At 36.0% G+C, this 22947-nt stretch overlaps 1 protein-coding gene across 1 annotated transcript in view; it reads left to right on the top strand.

Moving 5' to 3' along the window:
- Positions 1-21936, top strand: part of AHR (aryl hydrocarbon receptor) — a 56150-nt gene extending 34214 nt beyond the window's left edge. The window contains exons 5-11 of the mRNA XM_064575194.1: positions 426-549; positions 1302-1432; positions 2833-3035; positions 3755-3864; positions 4287-4428; positions 12990-14217; positions 17197-21936. Coding sequence (XP_064431264.1) covers positions 426-549; positions 1302-1432; positions 2833-3035; positions 3755-3864; positions 4287-4428; positions 12990-14217; positions 17197-17343 — 2085 coding nt within the window. The 3' untranslated portion in view covers positions 17344-21936. The remainder of the gene's footprint in view (positions 1-425; positions 550-1301; positions 1433-2832; positions 3036-3754; positions 3865-4286; positions 4429-12989; positions 14218-17196) is intronic.
- Positions 21937-22947: the final 1011 nt, after the last annotated feature.

The following is a 22947-nucleotide window of genomic DNA, read 5'->3' as shown; positions in this document are numbered from 1 at the left end:
TTAAGAGGGCATGTGATGTGATGAGCACTGGGTGTTATATTGCAGCTGATGAATTATTGAACTCTACATCTGAAACTAATGTACTATATGTTACATAATGAATTTAAATTTAAAAAAATCAATAAATGGATAAAAATGAGCAGAATTTAATGTGTTGCAATTAAGGAGTGAGGAGGTGACCTACTTGACTGAAAAGCATTCAGGTAAGAAAGTGATGGCAGATAACTTTTGGCTGAGCAGTTACAGTGCTCCCCTCTCTCTGGCTTTTCCTATCAGGATGACTGGAGAGCTTTGTGACCATCTGATGTGCATTCATCACCACTGACAAGCACCCAGTAATCTAGCTACATTTTGAAATTAATTCAGTGAGCCACATTTTTTTAATCAGTACTTTAAAAAAGTTTCCTTGTATCCTTTTTCTTTAGTCTGACATCATACATCAGAGCGTATATGAACTTATTCATACTGAAGACCGAGGTGAATTTCAGCGTCAGCTACACTGGACATTAAACCCTTCACAGTGTACAGACTCTGGACAAAGAATTGATGGTAAGAATGCAAATGATAGTGTGGTGATTTTAAAAAATTTATTTACTTTTTTAGAGAGAGTATGTCAGTGGGGGAAGGGGCAGAGGAAGAGAGAGAGAGAGAAAGAAAAGCAGACTCCCTGCTGAGTATGGAGTTAGACACAGGGCTTGATCTTACACCCTGAGACCACAACCTGAGTGGAAATCAAGAATCAGATGCTTAACGGGATTGAATCATCCAGGTGCCCCTTTCAGCAATATATTTTATAAAAATCACTTAGACTATTGAGAGAGATTGGAAGAAATATGTAAGGTTGAGACTCAAGTATGTTCTGTCTGTAAAATGTAAAATTGTTCTGTCTGTAAAATGGACCAAATAAAAAAGCAAACTGGAATATGCAAGTATATAAAAACTTGTCTCAGTGCAATGCTTTTTTATGTTATTTTTTAAATTTATTTTTTATTTTTTATTGAAGTGTAATTAACATACATACAATGCTTTTAGAAGTCTATGAAAGTATTAAGATAAAAAGTATTAGAAAATATGGATATTGTTGACAACAGATATAAAAACAAAACTGAATAAAGTATGTAGTAAAAGTGATACTCTGTACATTTTAGTTTCTTTTCATAAGCTACTCTTCTGAAAATGATCATTCCTTTTTTGTATTCAGAATAGAATCCAGTTCAGAAATTAACACAAATTTCAGCTATCCAAACACTTGATTATACAGCAAAATGACACATAAATTTATGTTGCTATTATTTCTACAGAAGCTAATGTCCTGCCACAGGCAGTAGGCTGTTATACCCCAGACCAGCTTCCTCCAGAAAACTCTTCCTTTATGGAAAGGAGCTTTGTGTGCCGACTCAGATGTCTCCTGGATAATTCATCTGGTTTTCTGGTAAGGTGCAAAATCTTATGATACTGGCAATTATTATTAATTTTCAGAAAGCAAAAAAGAAAACTGAAACCATTTTCTTTGGTTAGATTTAAGTGTGATTTTTAAAACTCCTTTATTAAAATAATTTCATAATGGGAAGTAAAGATAACTTTTTTCAGATTTCCAGTATCTTCCATAACTCAAAATCTCAGTCTTGTAGGATGTAGTAACAAAGACTGAGTGAACTAACATAGAACCTTGTATTTTGCCTATTTTTAGGACTTTTTAAATGTATACGACTAAGAACTTTGTAGCCCTATTTAGCAACAGAATGCTTACCCTCTTCAGATTTAATCCTTGCCAGACAGAAAAATTATCATGGTGTTTTCTACATAGCTACAGTAACTGCCACCTAGAAAAATGGTTGTATATTCGTGATTGCAGAATTGTCACGTGGTGTGAGCTGTCGTTGGGCAGGCTGAACGTGCAGCTCTAGCAGGCTACTTGAGGTGGTAGCGGTCTTTGTCCTTAAGATAGTGCATTCCGCTGGGTACAGAAGAAAAGAACGGAAAGCATGATCCACAATACCTTTGTGAATTATCAGGAGTTTGAAATAGATAATAAAATCTTAAATATTAGCAAACTGATTTTTGTTGATGTGTTTATTTCTGAAGATAATTTTGCTGACCCAGAGGTAGAATTGTGCTTTGAGATAGTCTTCCTAGTACTGATGTTCAGTTAATACGTATTTCTGAGATGGAATTTATATCATTGGGTCTTGTCTTCTTTGTGTTGCTATCATATATTGAGATCAGAATCATCCCTCAGCCTGTTTAATACACTTTTAAGCAATTAAATTGATCATGTTCACATTTAAATTATCTTTGTTTCCTCTGTCTTCTAAAAGTGCCCTTTACTGTTAATAGAGTTCTACATTCTTTACATGAATTTTATTATTCATTGTAGCGTTTTAATAAAATTGCATTTTATCTCTATATAAAAGATTACCATGAGTTATGAAACAGACAGTGAGCTATGGACTATAGCTTATCTGAATTTGAAAATTAATGTGTACTTAATGAGTTTATCACTGTTCATTCATTGAGGAAGTGTAGGTACTGAATGCCAAGGGGAGGGGGGACTAGTATGCCAGGTGTGAATGACAGGGCACTTGTGAGCTCAGAAAGTGACACAGGTAATTTTGTTGTGACAATTCCCTTGTCAGCCCTTTTAAGATAGTGTTCGTAGGACCTTTGGGGATTGTTGTAATGGGCTTCCTGTGGAGAAAGGCATGAAAATAGCATTAGTCAGCCTCAGGAACTTTTATGGAATTACCAAGAGTGGAAATGGCCATGATTAGGCCTTTTGAAATGAACAGTTTTAAAGTGTTAATTTTAATGAACCGGTTTTGGTTTTTTAAGGCAATGAATTTCCAAGGCAGGTTAAAGTATCTTCATGGACAGAACAAGAAAGGGAAAGATGGATCAGTACTACCACCTCAGTTGGCTTTGTTTGCCATAGCGACTCCCCTTCAGCCACCATCCATCCTGGAGATCCGAACCAAAAATTTCATCTTCAGAACCAAACACAAACTAGACTTTACACCCACTGCTTGTGATGCCAAGTAAGTAAAACTTTTGCAGTTTTATTTCATTAAATGTTTGTTGCAGTAAATCTCTCTGCACGTAAAACATAGAGTGTAGCTTATAATGTTTATTATTATGTGAGCTGTTACTTCATACTCTGTCAGTATAGCCTTTTAAAATAATTTCATCAGGCTCACAGATCATCTTATAATTTTTTACAATACTTGTCACAATTTGTGTATCATAAAGATGAATTGCTTATATTATTAAGATTCAGTATCCTGATGACATTTATTGTTGGTTTGTTTTACATTTTTATAACATACAAACTTTATTTGATTTTTAGCCCTAGAAGTTTAGTAACTTTCAGAAAATTCTGAAGTAGACTGTGATATTAGCATTCATATCCTATCAAAATGTATCATTGTTTTTCTTCTAATATGGGATTGCAGACAGGTTTGAAAAACTTTGCCCCTCAAAGTGGAGTATAAGCATTGTACATTTTTATTAAAGATTTTGTTTTATTTACATAATCTATTCTGTTAGATTCCTCTTTAACCATGCTAATTTTCGTGTTCTTTATTCAGGAGAAGAAAACCATCTAAAACTGACATTAACAGCCATAAACAAAAGAAAGCAGTTACATGAATGTGGTTAATTGTTTCTACCTGCTAATGTAAAATTCTGAATGTCAAGGAAAACAGTGCAGAAAATGGCATATAACCAATTTCTTATTTTACCTTTTTTTTTTAAACAGAGGAAAACTTGTTTTAGGCTATAGTGAAGCAGAGTTGTGCATGAGAGGATCAGGATATCAATTTATTCATGCTGCTGATATGCTTTATTGTGCTGAGTACCATATCCGGAGTAAGTTATATTTCCTTATACACATGCCTGGAAAATGGCATATGTTCTAGTACATATTTCAGAATATCACATAATGTGTTTAAGGCAATAAGTTAGTTTTAATAAGATAAAATAAGTTTTATCTTTGTGTTTTCCCCAAACTGGATACTCTCTCTATAGTTTAATGTGTTACCAGGAGTTTCTGACCTAATCTTCCCTTTAACCTACTAAATAATAAATTTAGTCTGAAATAGAAAAAAAATCAACTCTGAAGAACTATTTCCATACATTTTTTTAACATACTGTGTTTAAAAGTTGTCAAGACATTTACCACCTCTGGTGATAAATGAAACACATCCAAAAGTATGTTAGACGGGCTGTGTTTCAGAGACTTTCTTTAATATGTTGATTTGGGGTTTGATAATTTTTGTATTTGATTTTAGTGATTAAGACTGGAGAGAGTGGCATGATAGTATTCAGACTTCTTACCAAAGAAAATCGATGGACCTGGGTTCAGTCTAATGCACGCTTAGTGTATAAAAATGGAAGACCAGATTATATCATTGCAACTCAGAGACCTCTAACGTAAGTACGCAGACAAAATGTTTCATGTCTTCATTTTATTTCTAATAACACTATGGTTTATAAATCCTCTTATGTGAAAACTTCCAAGTAAATTCTATGAGAATTTTCTCTGGAAGTAAAAACTGAAAAGACAATCTGTATAAAAAGAAGGCAAAGTGAAGGACATTGAGAAGATAGAATTGACAAACATTATTGAATGACTAAATATATAGAATTACAGAAATAGAATAAACAATGAAAACGCCAGGGTTTTACTCTGGTATATGAAGGAAGGATGAAAAGCTAGTGCCATCTGTAAAATAAAAGAAATATAGAAGAATGCTGTGTTTAGTATATGCTTTCTAAGCAAGCAGTGGTTTTTAAGTTTCTTATATATTCTGTGAGTGTTTTGTCAAATACCATATTGCAGATATCTTCTCCACTCTAGAGAGCTGATATTTGTATGTGCCTTGAGGTAAGGATCAACATGGATATTTTCCTTTATATGTATATCCAGGTGACTAGTAACATTTATTGAAAAGGACATCTTCCCCCCCCCCTACACTGCATTTTAATTAGGGGGTTCTGTCTGTGGTTCTGTTTCTGGGTTCCATGAGTCTGGTTGTCTGTTTTCACACCAACAGCACATGGTCTTCATTCTGTCTTTATAGTAGATCTTGATCTCTGAATGTATGCTCTCCATCATGTTTGTTGAGGACTTTTTGTTGTTCTCCTTCAAGATTGTCATCTCTGTTCTTTGCCCTTTATATTTCCATATATATTTTAGGAATCAGTTGTCAATTTCCATCGGAGTATCTGTTGGGATTTTGAATGGCATTACATTGAAACTATAGCTTATTTGGGGAGAATTAACATCTTTATAATATTCTTCCAACCTGTGAACATGGTGAATATATGTATGTATATAGGCATATGGGTACATGAGTATGTACCTATGTCTTTGTTTCAGTAAGGGGTTGTATTTTTCTTACCTGAGTCTTATGTATTTTTCTTAATTTTACTTCTAGATATTTGATGTGTGTATATAGCAATTGCTAATTGTTGATTTTTTTTAATATTGGCTTGTTTTCAGTGACCTTACTAAAATCTACTTTTTCTTATAATTTGTCTGGATTATTCCAAATTTTCTAACACATACCATGTATGTGATTTTTTTTTCTTTTTAATCTTTAGACATTTATTATTTCTTAAAATTCCTTTATTGCACTGGTTAGGCCCTCAGTAAAATGTAAAGGAAATAATGATACCAGGTTTCATTTTTGTCCTCTTCCAAGCCTAAGAGGGAAACCCTTTAATGTTTTACTGTTGAGTATAATGTTTGTGGTAGTGTTTTCTTTTGCTATTTATACATATATATATTTAATTTAGAAGTTTCCCTTCTCTCTAGTTTACTAAATATTATCATCATGAATGGGTATGGAGTTTTGCCAAATACTTCCTCTGGATTCATTGACATGATGATGATTTTTCTCTTTTGTGCTCTATTTTCTTTTTACTTTGTAAGATCTATAGTGATTAAGAAATATTTCCTGATACTAGAAATTTGTGCCTTCTCTCTTAATATTGCTAGAAGGCCATTAGTTTTTAGTCTTCTCAAGGATCCAACTTTTGTTGATTTTTCGTATTTAATGTTTGTTTTCTACTTCATTTATGTCTGCTTATTATTTCTTTCCTTCTACTCTCTTTGGGTATAAATTGCTATATTTCCAACCTTTTCTTTAAGCTATTAATTTCCCTTCAACTACAGCCCTAATGTTTTGATAGGTCTTGTTTTTTCTATTCATGATTTGTTTAGAGTTATAGTGGTATGTACTTTATACGATGGGTATTTTCTCGTGTTTTTGTTACTGAATTTTAGGCCAATTCCACTGAAGTTAGAAAACATTTTCTGAGTGATTTCAGTTCTTTGAAATCTGTGGTAGCTTATTTATGATCTAACATATGGTCAGTGTTAGTAAAACATCCCACGTGCTTTCATTAAGAATATATGTTCTATTGCATGTATGGTATTCTTCATACATCCAGTGGTCTAGTTTGTGCTGTTCATATTTTTATTATTTGATTTTTGTATTTGCTTATTCTGTTGTTAAGAGGTTATTTGTTGCATTTTCTCATTACTAATGAGACAGGACATCTTTTTATATCTTTCTGGGGCATTTTCCTTCTGTGAATTTTCAGTTCAAATCATTTGCCTGTTTTCTACTGTGTTGGTTGGCTCTCTCTTGGTCCTCATTGGAGCTGTTTACTTAATATGGATATTGTATATATTTATACACACACTATAGTAGTATATATATGAAATTATAAATACGACATATTTTCTCCATGCCTTGACTTGATTTGTGAATTCTTTTGCCATGCAAGCTTTTAAATTTTTATGTCAGTTATGCCACTATTTTCCTTTAGAGATTCTGGGGGTTTTTATGACCCTTCCCACTCAGATTTCTAAAAATTTTTTAAGTATAATTAACATACAATGTTATGTTAGTTTCAGGTGTACAACATAGTGATTCAACAATGATATGCATTGTGCAATGCTCACTGTAAGTGTAGTTACCACCTGACAGCATATAAAGTTATTACAGTATTATTGACTATATTCCCTATGTTGTACTTTTCATCTCCATGATTTATTATACCTGGGAGTTTATACCTTTTAATCCCATTCATCTATTTCACCCATCCTCCTACCCCTTTCCCTCTGGCAACTACCAGTTTATTCTCTGTATTTGAGTCTGTATCTGTGTGTGTGTGTTTTGTTTTCTAGACTCCACATAAGTGAACTCATACATTTATCTTTCTCTGACTTATTTCACTTAGCATAATACCCTCTAGGTCCATCCATGTTGTCACAAATGGCAAAATTTCATTCTTTTTTATGGCTGAGCAATATACCGTATCTTCCTTATCCTTTCATCTATTGATGCACACTAGGTTGCTTCCAGAATTTGGTTATTACAAATAATGCTGCAGTAAAAATCGGGGGGCATGTATCTTTCAAATTAGTGTTTTCATTTTCTTTGGGTAAATACCCAGCAGTGGAATTACTGAGTTGTATGATACTTCTGTTTTTAATTTTCTGAGGCACCTCCATACTGTTTTCCACAGTGGCTGTATCAGTTTACAGTCCCATCAACAGTACACAAGGGTTCCCTTTTTTCCACAGCCTCAACACTTGTTATTTCTGGTGTTGTTGATTTTAGCCATTCTGACAGGTGTGAGGTGATATGTCATTGTAGTTTTGATTTGCATTTCCCTGATGATGAGTTATGTTGATAATCTTTTCATGTGTCTATTAGCCATCTGTAAATTTTCCTTAGGAAAATGTCTGTTCATGTCCTCTTTTTAATCAGGTTGTTTCTGATGTTGAGTTGTATGAATTCTTTATATATTTTGAATATTAACCCCTTATTGGATATATCATTTGCAAATATCTTCTCGAATTCAGTAGGCTGCCTTTTCCTTTTGTTGGTGGTTTTCTTCACTGTGCAAAAGCTTTTTGTTTTGGTGTAGTCCCAATAGTTCATTTTTGCTTTTGTTTTCTAATTTGTTGGCATCTAATTTTTCTTACTAGTCTCTTAAATCATATGTATTTCTGTAGTGTTGGCTGTTACTCTTATTTCTGACTTTGTTTCTTCTTCCTGGCTAAAGGTTTATCAATTTTCAATGATCCTTCTTGTTATTTTTATAATCTCTATTTCATTTATGTCTGCTCTAAACTCTATTAATTTCCTTCCTTCTACTAACTTGGGGTTTCATTGGTTCTTTTTCTAGTTGCTTTAAGTGAAAGGTTAGATTGAGACTGGTTTCTTGAGATAGGCCTATATCAGCATAAACTTCTTAGAACTACTTTTGCTATGTCCCAAATTGTACACCAATGTGTTTCCATTTTCATTTGTCTCCCGGTAATTTCCCATTTCCTTTTTGATTTCTTTGTTGACCCACTGGTTGTTTAATACCATGGTGTTTAGCCTCCCTGTGTTTGTGGCTTTTTTCTAGTTTTTTCCTTATAGTTGATTTCTAGATTTATAAAGAAAAAAAAATGCTTGATTTCAGTCTTAAATTTATTGAAACTTGTTTTGTGACCTAACATGATCTTAGAGAATGTTTCATGTTTGTATTCTGCTTCTTTTGGATGGAATGCTGTGTGTATATAATAAGTCCATCTGGTCTAAGATATCATACAAAGCCACAGTTTCCTCATTGATTTTCTGCTTGATCTATCCACTGATGTAAGTACAGTGCTAAAGTCCTACTACTGGGGCGCCTGGGTGGCTCAGCCGTTTAGCGTCTGCCTTCGGCTCAGGTCATGATCCCAGGGTCCTGGGATCGAGTCCCGCATCGGGTTCCTTGCTCGGCGGGGAAGCCTGCTTCTCCCTCTTCCACTCCCCCTGCTTGTGTTCCCTCTCTCGCTGTCTCTCTCTCTCTCTGTCAAAAAATAAATAAAAATCTTTGAAAAAAAAATAAAGTCCTACTACTATTGTATTATTGACAATTTCTCCCTGTAGATCTATCAGTATTTACTTTATATAATTTAGTGCTCTTATGCTAGGTGCATAGATGTTCACAATTATTATATCTATTTGTTGGATTGATCCCTTTATCATTATGTAATGCCCTTCCTTATCTCTTGTTATAGTCTTTGTTTTAAAATCTGTTTTGTCTGATAAGTATTGTTACCCCAGCTGTTTGTTTTTTGGTTTTTGTTTTTCCATCCCTTCACTTTTAGTCTGAATTTGTCTTTAGGTCTGAAGCTAATCTCCTGTAGGCAGCACATTGAAGGATCTTGTTTTTTTATCCCTTCAGTCACCCTGTATCTTTTGACTGGAGTATCTAGGCCATTCAGTTATCAATAGGGATGTAGTTACTGCCATTTGTTCATTGTTTTCTGATTGTTTCTGTAGTTATTCCCTGTTCCTTATTTTCTTGTTCTCTTCCCTTGATTGCTTTCTTTAGTGTTACACTTGGATTCCTTTCTCTTTTTTTTGTGTATGTGTATCTATTATACATTTTTAGTTTGTGGTGACCTTCAGGTTCATATATAACATCCCGAGTGTATAGCAGTCTATATTAAGTTGATGGTTGCTTAAGTTTGAACACGTTGTCTAAGCACTGTTTTTACTATCCCTTCCATCTCTAATGTATTTGATATATTTTACATCTTTTGATTCCCTAATTTTATAGATAAAAAACAATAGTAAAATCAACAAAGTTAAATCAGTCATTTACAAACGATTGATTGATCAACCTCTACTATAGGTTTGTCAGTGAAATTTTTTCCTTTCATAATTTTCTTCTGGTTATGCTCTGTTTTCTTTTGCTTAAAGCACTCCCTTTAACATTTCTTGTAAGGCTTGCTTAGTCATGATGAATTCTCCTTAACTTTTGATTGGGAAACTCTTCCTCTCCAATTTTGAGTAGAGTATTCTTGGTTGTAGGTTTTTTCCTTTAGGCATTTTGAATAGCTCATGATGCTCCCTTCTGGCCTGCAGAGTTTGTGCTGAAAAAGCAGCTGACAGCCTTTATGGGGTTTCCTTTGTATATAAGTTGCTGCTGCTACTCTTGCTGCTTTTAACTTTGATGTGTCTTGGTGTGGAGCTCCTTGGGTTCATTGTATTTGAGACTCTCCTTAATGCCTGTTTCCTCCCCCAGTTTAGGGAATTTTTCAGCTATTATTTCTTCATATATGTTTTCTGCCCCTTTCCCTCTCTCTCTTCTCCTACTGGGATCCCTATAATGTGAACATTTGTGTGCTTGATGTGGTCACAGAAGGCCCTTAATTTATCCTCTTTTTCTTTTTTGCTGTTCGATTTGGGTGCTTTCCATTGCCCTGTCTTCCAAATCTGTGATCTATTCTTCCCCATCTTCTGTTGCTGATCTCTATTTTTCATTTTAGTTATTGTATTCGACTCTTATCTCTTTGTTGAACTTCTCACTGAGTTCGTCCATTCTTCTCCCAAGTCTGGTGAGCATTACTTTGAAGTCTTTATCAGGTAGACTATTTAGTTTGGTTTTGCCCTACTTTTTTTTTTTTATTTTTTATTTTTTTTTAAAGATTTTATTTATTTATTTATTAGAGAGCAAGCGAGAGAGAAACAGCATGAGAGAGGAGAGGGTCAGAGGGAGAAGCAGGCTCCCCACTGAGCCGGGAGCCTGACATGGGACTCGATCCCAGGACCCTGGGATCATGACCCAAGCCGAAGGCAGTCGCTTAACCAACTGAGCCACCCAGGTGCCCTGCCCTACTTTTTATTTGAGCATATTCCTCTGTCTTCTCATTTTTGACTTTCTAATTAGGTAAACAGCTACCTTGCCCAATTGTGAAGGAATAACCTGTAGGAACATCTCCTGTGTAGACTGCATGTCTCTGGCACCTTTTGCAGAGTGACTGCTGCTGAAGTGGGCACAGAATCCTGGCTTGCTCTGCATGGGGGTGGGGGGGGCACCCTGGCTGGGATGGTTAATTCCTAAATTCTTAGTACAGTCATCATTTCCACACTCAGTTTACATCCCTGACATCCTGCAGGAAAAATATTTGGATCTGAGTGGAATAAAGATCCAAATAAAAGGTTTTTTGGTTTTTTAATTTTTTATTATGTTAATCACCATACATTACATCATTAGTTTTTGATGTAGTGTTCCATAATTCATTCTTTGCATATAACACCCAGTGCTCCATGCAGAACGTGCCCTCAATACCCATCACCAGGTTAACCCATCCCCCCAGAACCCTCAGTTTGTTTTTCAGAATCCATAGTCTCTCATGGTTCATCTTCCCCACCTTCTTCTTTTTTTTAACATATGTATTACTTGTTTCAGAGGTACAGGTCTGTGATTCAGTCTTAATCACAGAGCTCACCATAGCACATACCCTCCCCAATGTCTATCACCCAGCCACCCCATCCCTCCCCCTACCACTACTCCAGCAACCCTCAGTTTGTTACTGAGATTAAGAATTCCTTATATCAGTGAGGTCATATGATGTATGTCTTTCTCTGATTGACTTATTTCGCTCAGCATAACACCCTCCAGTTCCATCCACATCATTGCAAATGGCAAGATCTCATTCCTTTTGATGGCTGCATAATATTCCATCATATATATATACCACAAGAACAAATATTGTGAAGATGTCAATGCTACCTAGAGCAATCTACACATTCAATGCAATCCCTATCAAAATACCATCCACTTTTTTCAAAGAAATGGAACAAATCATCCTAAAATTTGTGTGGAACCAGAAAAGACCCCCAAATAGCCAGAGGAATGTTAAAAAAGCAAAGCTGGTGGCATCACAATTCCAGACTTCCAGCTCTATTACAAAGCTGTCATCATCAAGACAGTATGGTACTGGCACAAAAACAGACACATAGATCAAGGGAACAGAATAGAGAGCCCAGAAATGGACCCTCAACTCTATGGTCAACTCATCTTCGACAAAACAGGAAACAATGTCCAATGGAAAAAAGACAGTCTCTTCAACAAATGGTGTTGGGGAAATTGGACAGCCACATGCAGCAGAATGAAACTGGACCATTTCCTTACACCACACACAAAAATAGACTCCAAATGGTTGAAAGACCTCAATGTGAGACAGGAGTCCATCAAAATCCTAAAGGAGAACACAGGCAGCAACCTCTTCGACCTCAGCCGCAGCAACTTCTTCCTAGACACATCGCCAAAGGCAAGGGAAGCAAGGGCAAAAATGAACTATTGGGACCTCATCAAGATAAAAAGCTTTTGCACAACAAAAGAAACAGTCCACAAAACCAAAAGACAACCGACAGAATGGGAGAAGATATTTGCAAATGACATATCAGATAAAGGGCTAGTATCCAAAATCTATAAAGAACTTATCAAACTCAACACCCAAAGAACAAAGAATCCAATCAACAAATGGGCAGAAGACATGAACAGATATTTTTCCAGACATCCAAATGGCCAACAGACACATGAAAAAGTGCTCAGCATCACTCGGCATCAAGGAAATCCAAATCAAAACCTCAATGAGATACCACCTCACAGCAGTCAGAATGGCTAAAAGTAACAAGTCAGGAAATGACAGATGTTGGCGGGGATGTGGAGAAAGGGGAACCCTCCTACACTGTTGGTGGGAATGCAAGCTGGTGCAGCCACTCTGGAAAACAGTGTGGAGGTTCCTCAAAAAGTTGAAACTAGAGCTACCATACGATCCAGCAATTGCACTACTGGGTATTTACCCCAACGATACAAATGTAGGGATCTGAAGGGGTATGTGCACCCCGATGTTTATAGCAGCAATGTCCACAATAGCCAAACTGTGGAAAGAGCCAAGATGTCCATCGATGGATGAATGGATAATGATTGTACTAAGTTTTGGGGCAAATTCTAAATCACCTCAATTTGTCTAAAAAATTTTATAGCATTTGTCATTAGGAAAATGTCAAAATTAAGTTTGTGCTCTCTATCAAACTCAATTACAATGTCTTTTGCTTGCTGTTTTTCTTTTAAATTTTTTCTTTTAAAATGTTTATGCTACAACTCTTCCTAACATATGCAAACTTTTTTGTCCCCAATTTTAGAGATGAAGAAGGAACAGAACATTTACGAAAGCGAAATATGAAGTTGCCATTTATGTTTACTACTGGAGAAGCTGTGTTATATGAGATAACCAGTCCTTTTCCTCCCGTGATGGATCCCTTACCAATAAGGACTAAAAATGGTACAAGTGGGATAGATTCTGCTACCAAATCAGCTCTCAATAAGGATTCTCTCAATCCCAGTTCCCTCCTGGCTGCCATCATGCAACAGGATGAATCTATTTATCTCTATCCCGCCTCAGGTAGCACCCCGTTTGAAAGAAATCTTTTTAATGAACCTGTGAATGAATGCAGTAATTGGCAAGACAATATCGCACCAATGGGAAGTGACGGTATCCTGAAACATGAGGAAATAGATCATTCTCGGGAAATGAACCCAACACTCTCTGGAGGTCCAACAGGGCTCTTTCCAGACAACAGAAATAGTGACTTGTATGGCATTATGAAACAGCTAGGCATTGATTTTGAAGATATCAAACACATGCAACAGAATGAGGAATTTTTCAGAACTGACTTTTCGGTTGAGGATGACTTCCGAGATATTGACCTAACAGATGAAATCCTGACCTACGTCCAAGGTTCCTTAAGCAAGCCCACCGTCGGGTGTTCAGACTACCCGCAGCCACAGTCCCTGGCTCTGGCCTCGAGCTGTGTGGTGCAGGAGCCCCTGCAGTTCGAACAGCCGCAGCACCGCCCAGAGCACGGGGCCGTGGAGCGGGCACAGCTGTGTCAGAAAATGCAGCACATGCAAGTTAACAGCATGTTTGCCAACTGGAACCCTCACCCATCCGTACCTCGGAGTTGTCCTCAGCAAGATCTGCAGCAGTATAGTGTCTTTTCAGACGTCCCTGGCACCAGCGAAGCGTTTCCCTACACACCTGAGAGCAATCCTGTGCCATACACACAGACCTTTATTCCCTGTCATCAGCCTGTGTTACCACAGCATTCCAACGGGACACAGTTAGGCTTTCCCATAGGGAATTTTGAACCATCCCCATACCCTACGAATAATTTAGAAGATTTTGTCACATGTTTACAAGTTCCTGAAAACCAAACCCATGGACTGACTCCAGAGTCAACCACAGTAAGTCCTCAGGCCTGTTATGCCAGGGCCATGTCCCTGTACCAGTGCCAGCCGGAGCCACCGCCCAGCAGTGTGGCCCCCATGCCCTACGATCCAGCGACAGCACCACAGGCATTTTTAAACAAGGTAAGGGTTTTATCGGACTCTGAATAAACGTTGCAGTGAATCTTCTCACATTATAAATATACATGAGTTATAAACTTTTTATGTCTGTGACTACTTTTTTATAAGCCAGGACTTTTCTAGTATTAGTATGTTACTAATAGATTTTTTTTACTTGAGTTGTAAAGGAGAAACAAGTCAAGGGCTAAGGCAACACGAGTCTGTCCATAAGTTACCAGGTGAAATTAGTGAAAAGTACATTGTTTAGAATAGATCCTTGGGTTTCTCTAAAAAATTCAGAGTTCCAAAATATATTTGCATTTTGAAAAGTAATTTCTTTAGGGGTACCTGGGTGACCCAGTTCCAACTCTTGATTTTGACTCAGGTCATGATCTCAGGTCTTGAGACTGAGCCTGGCGTTGGGCTCCATGCTGGGTGTGGAGCCTGCTTAAGATTCTTTCTCTCTCTCTCTTAAAAAACAAACAAACAAAAAAAAAAACCTGAATTCTTTTTTTGAGATTTTTTAAATTTTATTATGTTATGTTAATCACTATACATTACATCACTAGTTTTTGATGTAGTGTTCCATGATTCATTGTTTGTGCGTAACACCCAGTTCTCCATGCAGAACATGCCCTCCCTAATACCCATCACCAGGCTAACCAATCCCCCCACCCCCCTCCCCTCTAGAACCCTCAGTTTGTTTCTCAGAGTCCATAGTCTCTCATGGTCACCTTCCCCTTCAATTTCCCCCTTCATTCTTCCCTCCTGCTATCTTTTTTTTTTTTAAACATATAACGTATTATTTATTTCAGAGGTACAGGTCTGTGATTCAACAGTCTTACACAATTCACAGCACTCACCATAGCACATACCCTCCCCAGTATCCATCACCCAGCCACCCCATCCCTCCCACCCCCCACCACTCCAGCAACCCTCAGTTTGTTTCCTGAGATTCAGTCTTTTTATATGGGTTATAGTCAATATGGTTGTGCTTTCTCCAAATGACTTTTGTCCTTGGTGATCCCTGAATTCAGTGCTAGTTTCCTCAGTATTCTCTGGCAATACCCCCATGTTATCTGCCAGATCCTCAGTTTATCCTTTTTTCTTCTGGCACATTTTTAAAAAGCCTGACTTACTGGTTTTCTTTCATGTGGTCAAACTTGACACTGTATTTTGTTTTTTAAATTTTTACTTATTTTTTAAGTAAGCTCCATACCCAACATGGGGCTTGACCTCACAACACCAAGATCAAGAGTCACATACTCTACTGACTCAGCCACCCAGACACCTCTGTATTTTTGTTTTTTAAATAGGTCATCAAAATCTTTCTACCAGCAACCACACTTTAAATCTAAAAGTAATCACTTAAAAAAAAAGTTAACAAGGGTGATAGCTGCTCTCTATGGCTCCTTGGGAATGTATGTTTACATTCGTGCTTTTCATTAGAAAGTATTTAGTTCACTTTAAAGTATAATTAAGTAGGCTTTTGAAGAAAATCCTGATCTAAATTAAGTTCATTGGTCTCTATTTACTGTATATTAAAGTTATAGATTAGCAAAAACGGTTCAAGTTCATATTTGTAATTGTTTTTTATGACATTTTTCATACATTTGGTTTGTCTGTAGATGAGCTTTGCGGCAGGAAATAGCAGTGGAAGTTTTTCCTCTGATATATATCCAGTCTATCCTCATTCCCAACATTCTTCAACTATCTCGAAATTTAGTTTTCAGTGACAGTCTACCTCAAAACATTGCTGTGATGTGGCATAGATAGGTAACTTGAGTAAACTGTTGACAAGTTAATCATTGAGTTTAAAATTTAGTTAATCATAGTTTAAAATTGCATTACCACAAGTTCTTCATTTTCCCCCTTTACTTTGGATTACTTCTTTATGAATAGTAAGGTAATAGGAAGTCTGTAGACCTATCTATATATTCCCCGAGGGAAGTATTTAAAATTTCCTATGTGGTTCACATTATATTTCCATCGTACAGCATTCTTTTGACAATATATTTAAAGAGAATTGCTGGCATGCGTCATGTTATGACTGATAGGCATCATTTGGTCAAAGCCTACCATTCTCTGAGTAACACCAACTTCCACTTGAAGACTCCATGTGGCTGCCGTTCATTGAAGCCCTAGATTATGTGACTTTTACTATATATTTAATATGTGTTTTGGAGGATCTTTTAAGTCTAATGTTAACATTAAGTCTAACGTTACATTGGTTTTATTTGAAGCAACTGAAGGTATGATTTCAACCTATTTGAAAGTTTCCACAACTTTCACTATATACTAAAATGCAAAGGTTCTATAATCTATAAAGCCCTACAGAACTGTGTATCTGCCTTTTTTTTTAGCAGCATTACAGACTACTTAGACTAATTTTATTGTAAGAGGATATTTGGTAACTCAAGTACTATTAAAATGGTCCCAATTACAGATTAAAAGCATATAACAAAAAAATCATTTAGGAAATCCTGTCCATCTCTGTAATATTTTAGGAATATTAAGACATCTCTATCAGAACTGACCTCTTATGGAAAAGTCCTAGGTCTGTAGTCCAGCGTGTTAATTTTGAATGCAGTCACTTCATTGGTACCCAGAACTTGACTGAGATGAAATCTGGCCAAAGCAAACCTATGATGGATAAATATAACTGTGATTCATAGCTGGTACTCTCTGAGACATCAGTTCCTATCCAAACCAAAGGCAATTTGTTCATCAAATACTCTTCTAATGTATGGAGTGCCAAATCTGAGCTGAGACCAATGTATCACACATTAGATGTACCATCTAATGGAGAAACCAAAGGTTATAAATATAACACACAATATGTGCTCAGTGGGTCTTCATGGAACATTTAAAATGTAGCAACAGTAAAGAATTTGAAGTTTAACAATATGAAGGCAAATATTTTAAAACTGCATTTTAATATATCATTTAGTGGCTTAAGATACTTGAAAGATCTAATTAATCACATTGCTATTTTGTTTGCAGTTTCAGAATGGAGGAGTTTTAAATGAAACCTATCCTGCTGAATTAAATAATATAGATAACACTCAGACTACCACACATCTTCAGGCCCTTCATCACCCATCAGAAGCCAGACCTTTCCCTGATTTGACATCCAGTGGATTCCTATAATTCCAACCCCGTTTTATGCACCTTGGTTTTCGGATGAGTTTGCAGAAGATTACAGAATAAAAACTGTCAGTGTTGGTCATCAGCAAGTTTCCATGGAGGCATTGTTGTGTGTTGTTGTTTGTGCTATTTCTCCAAACCAATGTTTTTAAGAGTTAAAAAAAATTATCAAAAATAACATATCCTAAAATCATTAAAATAGAAAATGTGCCGCCCCAGAGGGTGAGAGTCCATCTCTATTTCACGTGATTCTGAGTACCAGGGAATATACAAAACTTATTTAGGGGAACTTTAGGACACTTTTAAATTTCTGTCCGAAAAAAAAAAAAATACTTTTGAGTTTTAAACTTCTACATTGTCAATACGCCAAATACAGAATTAAACTCCTTTTATTTTTGGCTTCGGCTTTTATCTCCGATATTAAAATAAGTGGTGTGGTGCTTTTATAAAAGATAATCTCAGTGCTTTCCTCCTTCATTGTTAATATAAGTGCCTCACAATTTTTTATACCTCTAACACTGTAGGATGTATATTTGATAGAAAATATACCTTTTTTAATTAATAACATTCTACGCACAAATATTATTTGTATTTCTTAAATTCAGTCATTTTTATTATTCCAAGCATGTTTTAACTGCACTACTCACCCACTCTCTTCAGGAAAAGGGCAAATAATGATTGAGAAGATATTTATTATATAATCCAGTTGCTTCTAGACTCTAAATGTTGCTCTGTGCCTTATGTTGAAAAATTTTGAGAGTAAAATGTGTTTCTGAATTATTTTTTGATCATCATATAAACATTAAGACCACAGCACTAAAATTTCAACAGTGTTTTCAGAAGAAAGAGAGATACTACCATTTACCTTTACTAAAATCTCCGTGATCACTGAATGTTGCAATGTGGAAAAATCTGCTTGAATGCAACCATGTTTATTAACTTGCAATGAGGAGAAGTAGCTTTATTTCTAGCTCTTTAATCACCCATTTCAATGTGTATAAATTCTTTAAAAACTATTTTAGATCTAGAATGAGCTTTAAGGTATAATGTGTTGACTTTATAAATTTCACTTCTTAATACAGTGGAAACTATTTTTCTCATATTTGAGGAGTGTTAAGATGGAATATAGCAATGTTTGATGCGAAGTATTGTTATGAGTGAAATGAATGGTGCAATTATAGTTTATAATGAACAAAATTATTTGTAAAATATTTTCAATCTTTCATTTAAAAAGTCTATACCCTATATATGCACCTAATTTGGGTCTTACATATTTTATCAGTGCATCTTTTTAAGAAATCATACAATGAATGCAACTGCTTTTACCTTGGTATTAAGACAACCATGCAGTTCTCTTAACTTCAAACATTATGTTGTTTATATGATATAATGACCTTTATTATCAGTACAGCAAATTAATCACTCTACTAAGTTTACCATCCTCGGGTGATTTAAAAAAAAAAAAACCCTTTTACTTAAATGTGACATCTGAAGGGCAGACACAGATTGCATGTAGTATATAAAAACATGATGGAATCTCAAACAGAGATGTAGTATTAAAATACAATATTTTTCATTTTTTAGTAAATCAATGTATATAAAAGGCTTCAGACAAAATATGTCAGTTATATGCATTTTCAGTCAAAATTTTCAATCTGTAGCATCAATTTAAATGTTGAAAAAATAGATTCATCTAAACCATTTCATAATTTGTTTTCAGCACGAGGTAACACTGAAGATTTAGAGCAGGGTCTGCATTAATATTCCATTTTTTTACATTTAAGCCTTTCATTAAAAGTCTTCATGTAACCATTTTTGTTAGTCTTTTTCCACGTTTTTGAGTGAATTATTTAGCAGATAAATAGGCTTATTTTACATTGTGAATAGGATGACAGTTATGCACTTATACAGTTACAAAATTTTAAAGCAATACTGTATATTTTTATCTATATAAAATAACTAAAATGTATCTAATAACAACAAAATCACATTAAACCAAATATACATTTGTCTGTATTGCTAAGGGCCAAAGGATGCTGTGTGTGTCCCCGCTGTAACGAGGGATTCATTTTTACATGATGTGCACTTCTGAGGATATGGATGTGTCTAATTTGAACTTCTATACCAGTTTGTTCTTCTCGTGTCTGAAGATTTACCAGTGTTTCAATGTAGTAGGAACCTTTCAGTCATCACTATGCTGTACCATCTCGTGTTTCTCAGTATTACCAAATCTTAGGTAGATGTTTTCATGGCTTTTCTCTTTTCTTCAAAATGTTACTGCTTACCTATTATGCCATGCATACATTTTTGTTTAAAATATGATTTATCCTTATCAAAATTGTATACAATAATATATGGTAATAAAATAATCACTAAGTGTAAATAATATGTTTTAATGTAAATTCTTTCTGGTCCGTATAGAGGAAATGAACATGTTTAGTATAGTATTATAACTGTGTTAGATGAAGGCAATCTATAATATTTAAGGACACATTAAACAGTAATTCATAAACTTCTTATAAAGTTCTGCCCCTGGATATTTTAGCCTTTACCTGAATTTATATTTTTTATAAAAACACCCTTCAAATAACTTCATAAAGTGCTTCTGAAATAGAATGTTCTTTTAAATTTTGTATTAGTGTTATAGATGTAATGGTGTTAATATCTCAGATTAAATTTTAAAATTCCATTTTAATATTTCAAGAATATTTGACAAATTTTTAAAACAACTCATCATGTGGGTGCCTGGGTGGCTCATTTGGTTAAGCGACTGCCTTCGGCTCAGGTCATGATCCTGGAGTCCCAGGATCGAGTCCCGCATCAGGCTCCCTGCGACCCTCCTCCCTCTCATGTGCTCTCTCTCTCTCTCTCTCTCTCTCAAATAAATAAATAAAATCTTTTAAAAAAATAAAAATAAATAAAACAACTCATCATGTGCTTAGATTAGAATAAGTATGGCTCAAGCCTATATCCTCTAACAGATACAAATGATAAGCCTTCGGTGTCAAATTCCTGACTATTAAAACATTCACCAAGAATTCTGCAGTTAGAATTATTTGAAGAAAAAAGTCTGAGAAAAATGAAGTTTTCTTTTTTTTTTTTTTAAAGATTTTATTTATTTATTTGAGAGCGAGACAGAGATAGTGAGAAGAGAGCATGAGCAGGGAGGAGAGAGAGAAGCAGGCTCCCACTGAGCCGGGAGCCCGATGTGGGACTCGATCCCAGGACCCTGGGATCATGACCTGAGCTGAAGGCAGATGCTTAACCGACTGAGCCACCCAGGTGTCCCGAAAAATGAAGTTTTCATTCTAATAACATTTTTCTTATATTAGTCTTATGTTCAGCCTTTATAATTATTAGGGATTTTTGTCAACATCTCGATACCTAAATCTAACAATTTAGTGCCATACTTAATTCTGAACACTTTAGAAAGACTGAGTCTGTTACCTAAGAGTTACATAAAATACTGAATTTTAACCATTTGACTGGAAAACATCCAGTACAAATCCAGATAATCATATTTCTGATCTTTGCTTTCACTCAAATGGCTTCTACTAGCAGGAATGACTTCAACTTGCCCTCTTTCACCAAGCCTACCAGACACGGACCCAGTAGTGTTAGCTACTCACGGGATAATAAATACGTCACTAATTTTTCCCCCAGTGTCTGCAGATGACTTTGCTGGCAGTTTTACTAATAAAATTGAAATCATCAAACACCCTAACACATCCTCAAGATGTCCGCACCTTCAGCTCAAACACATCACTGTCCTTGATCTCTGAGGTTCACCTCTAGTATGTGAGGAGAGGTTCCCCTAACTCCAAGAAGAATGCCCTTCCTTTCCAAGTCTTGTGCACATTTCCCCGTCCAGTCTTGTCTCCCCCTCTCCATAAACTTCCCTGGGTGCAGGTTCTCCCTCCATCCTGGAAATAATCACTTGGCCCTGCCACCTTTTATTATTAAATTCTTTATCTCCTTTCTCTAAAACAATTTTTGATCTGAAATTTGGTTTTATTTTCCACCCTTCCATTACACTGCTTTGTGGAAGTTCACTTAATTCCCTCCTTGCTGTAAGCTGATTTGCTGTGGCCCCGCAGCCAAGTTCAACCCTCAATGCACTTTTTTCCTCCCTTAGTTTCCGTGTTATTAATTCTCCTGCAACCTCCTATCACTCCCGCTCTTTCCTTTGTTAGCTACTCTCCCCCCTTCCCATCTGGCAACAGGCTTAGTTCTGACCATTTGTGATTTTTTTTTTCTCTATATACTATACCTTTGGAAGCACATCCATTCTGCTACTCCTGCCTTTATGAATTGCTTCAAAGTCTGTTATCTCACCTCTAAAAAAGGGGGTGAGATAAAAAGACACCTCATTACTGATTGACATTTGTGGAACATCCTTTTCCTCTGAAAATGTAGCAAAGCTAAGCACACAGACCCTGGACTCTCATTCCTGGCTTTCCACATGTGTGATAGGAATCACTGGGAAGGTTTGTTACTCTCTGAGTCAGAGTTTCTACAAAATAAGGGTAATGGTAATACCTGCCTCACTGGATTGTTGGAGGATTCAATAAATAATTTATGTAAAAGTATTTAGTTGCCAATGGCCAAAACTGGAACAATTTGAGCAACAAAATAAATAATAGCATTGGGTTAAAACCCAAAGAATAAACATCCATGAGTCCATCCTCTTATTATATATAAGTGATTAAATACATAAATGAGCAAGAAGGGGTAAATCTTCCTCATGAAGAAGCACAAGTATTTGTAGATATTATACTTTCCAGTCGATGGAGTTTAATACCTCCTCCTGCTGAGTAGGGGCTAAACTCAGCAACTTGCTCCCCAAGAACAGAGTAGGAAGGGGGGTGGATAATGAGTTTATAGAAATCTGGCAAGCACTGCTTTAACATAGTGATGGAGGTTGATGTCACCAATGGTAAGTCATTGTAGCCTGTTCTTCCTAAATGATGCTATGACAAGCACACTCCCGCTCTATGGTATCTTCAGAAACACATAATCCCAGTCTAATTGTGAGAGAATATCAGAAAAGACGCAAACTGAGAGACATTCCACAAGACTCCTTGGAGTATTCTTTAAAATGTAAAGGTCAAAAAAGCAGAGATGGAGACACCGTCACAGACCAAAGGAGACTTAAGGAGGCATGGCAACTAAATACAGTATGGCGTCTGGGACTGCATCCTGCCCCAGCAAAAGGACAAAGCTGCAAACAAGGGCCCAACTGCACAAAAAAAGGCAACAACTGCAGACAGAAATCCCAATAAAGTTTAACAGTGGTACACAACTATGAACTAATTTCCTAGTTTCACCAATGTCCCGTGGTGGCGGGAGACATTAGTGTTAGAGACATTCAGGTTGGGATGAAGGGAATAAAGGAACTCTGGATTTTTGCATCTCTAATGTAAATCTAAAATTGTTCCAAAATACTTGATTTAAAAATCATTTTCCTATTAAACACACACACACACACACACACACGGTTTGTTGATTGCCACATGGTAAGTACTCAATAAATACCTGCCATTCCTTTCCCTGTGATAGCTAAAGAATCTCTTCTCAGTTGGAGATAAATCTTGCACATGACACCAA

This window comes from Mirounga angustirostris, unplaced genomic scaffold (genome assembly GCF_029215605.1).
Source record: "Mirounga angustirostris isolate CCGP_5_RB_7025 unplaced genomic scaffold, mMirAng1.0.hap1 SCAF_12, whole genome shotgun sequence".
NCBI classification, from domain to species: domain Eukaryota; kingdom Metazoa; phylum Chordata; class Mammalia; order Carnivora; family Phocidae; genus Mirounga; species Mirounga angustirostris.
This window is presented reverse-complemented; position numbering and strand designations above follow the sequence as displayed.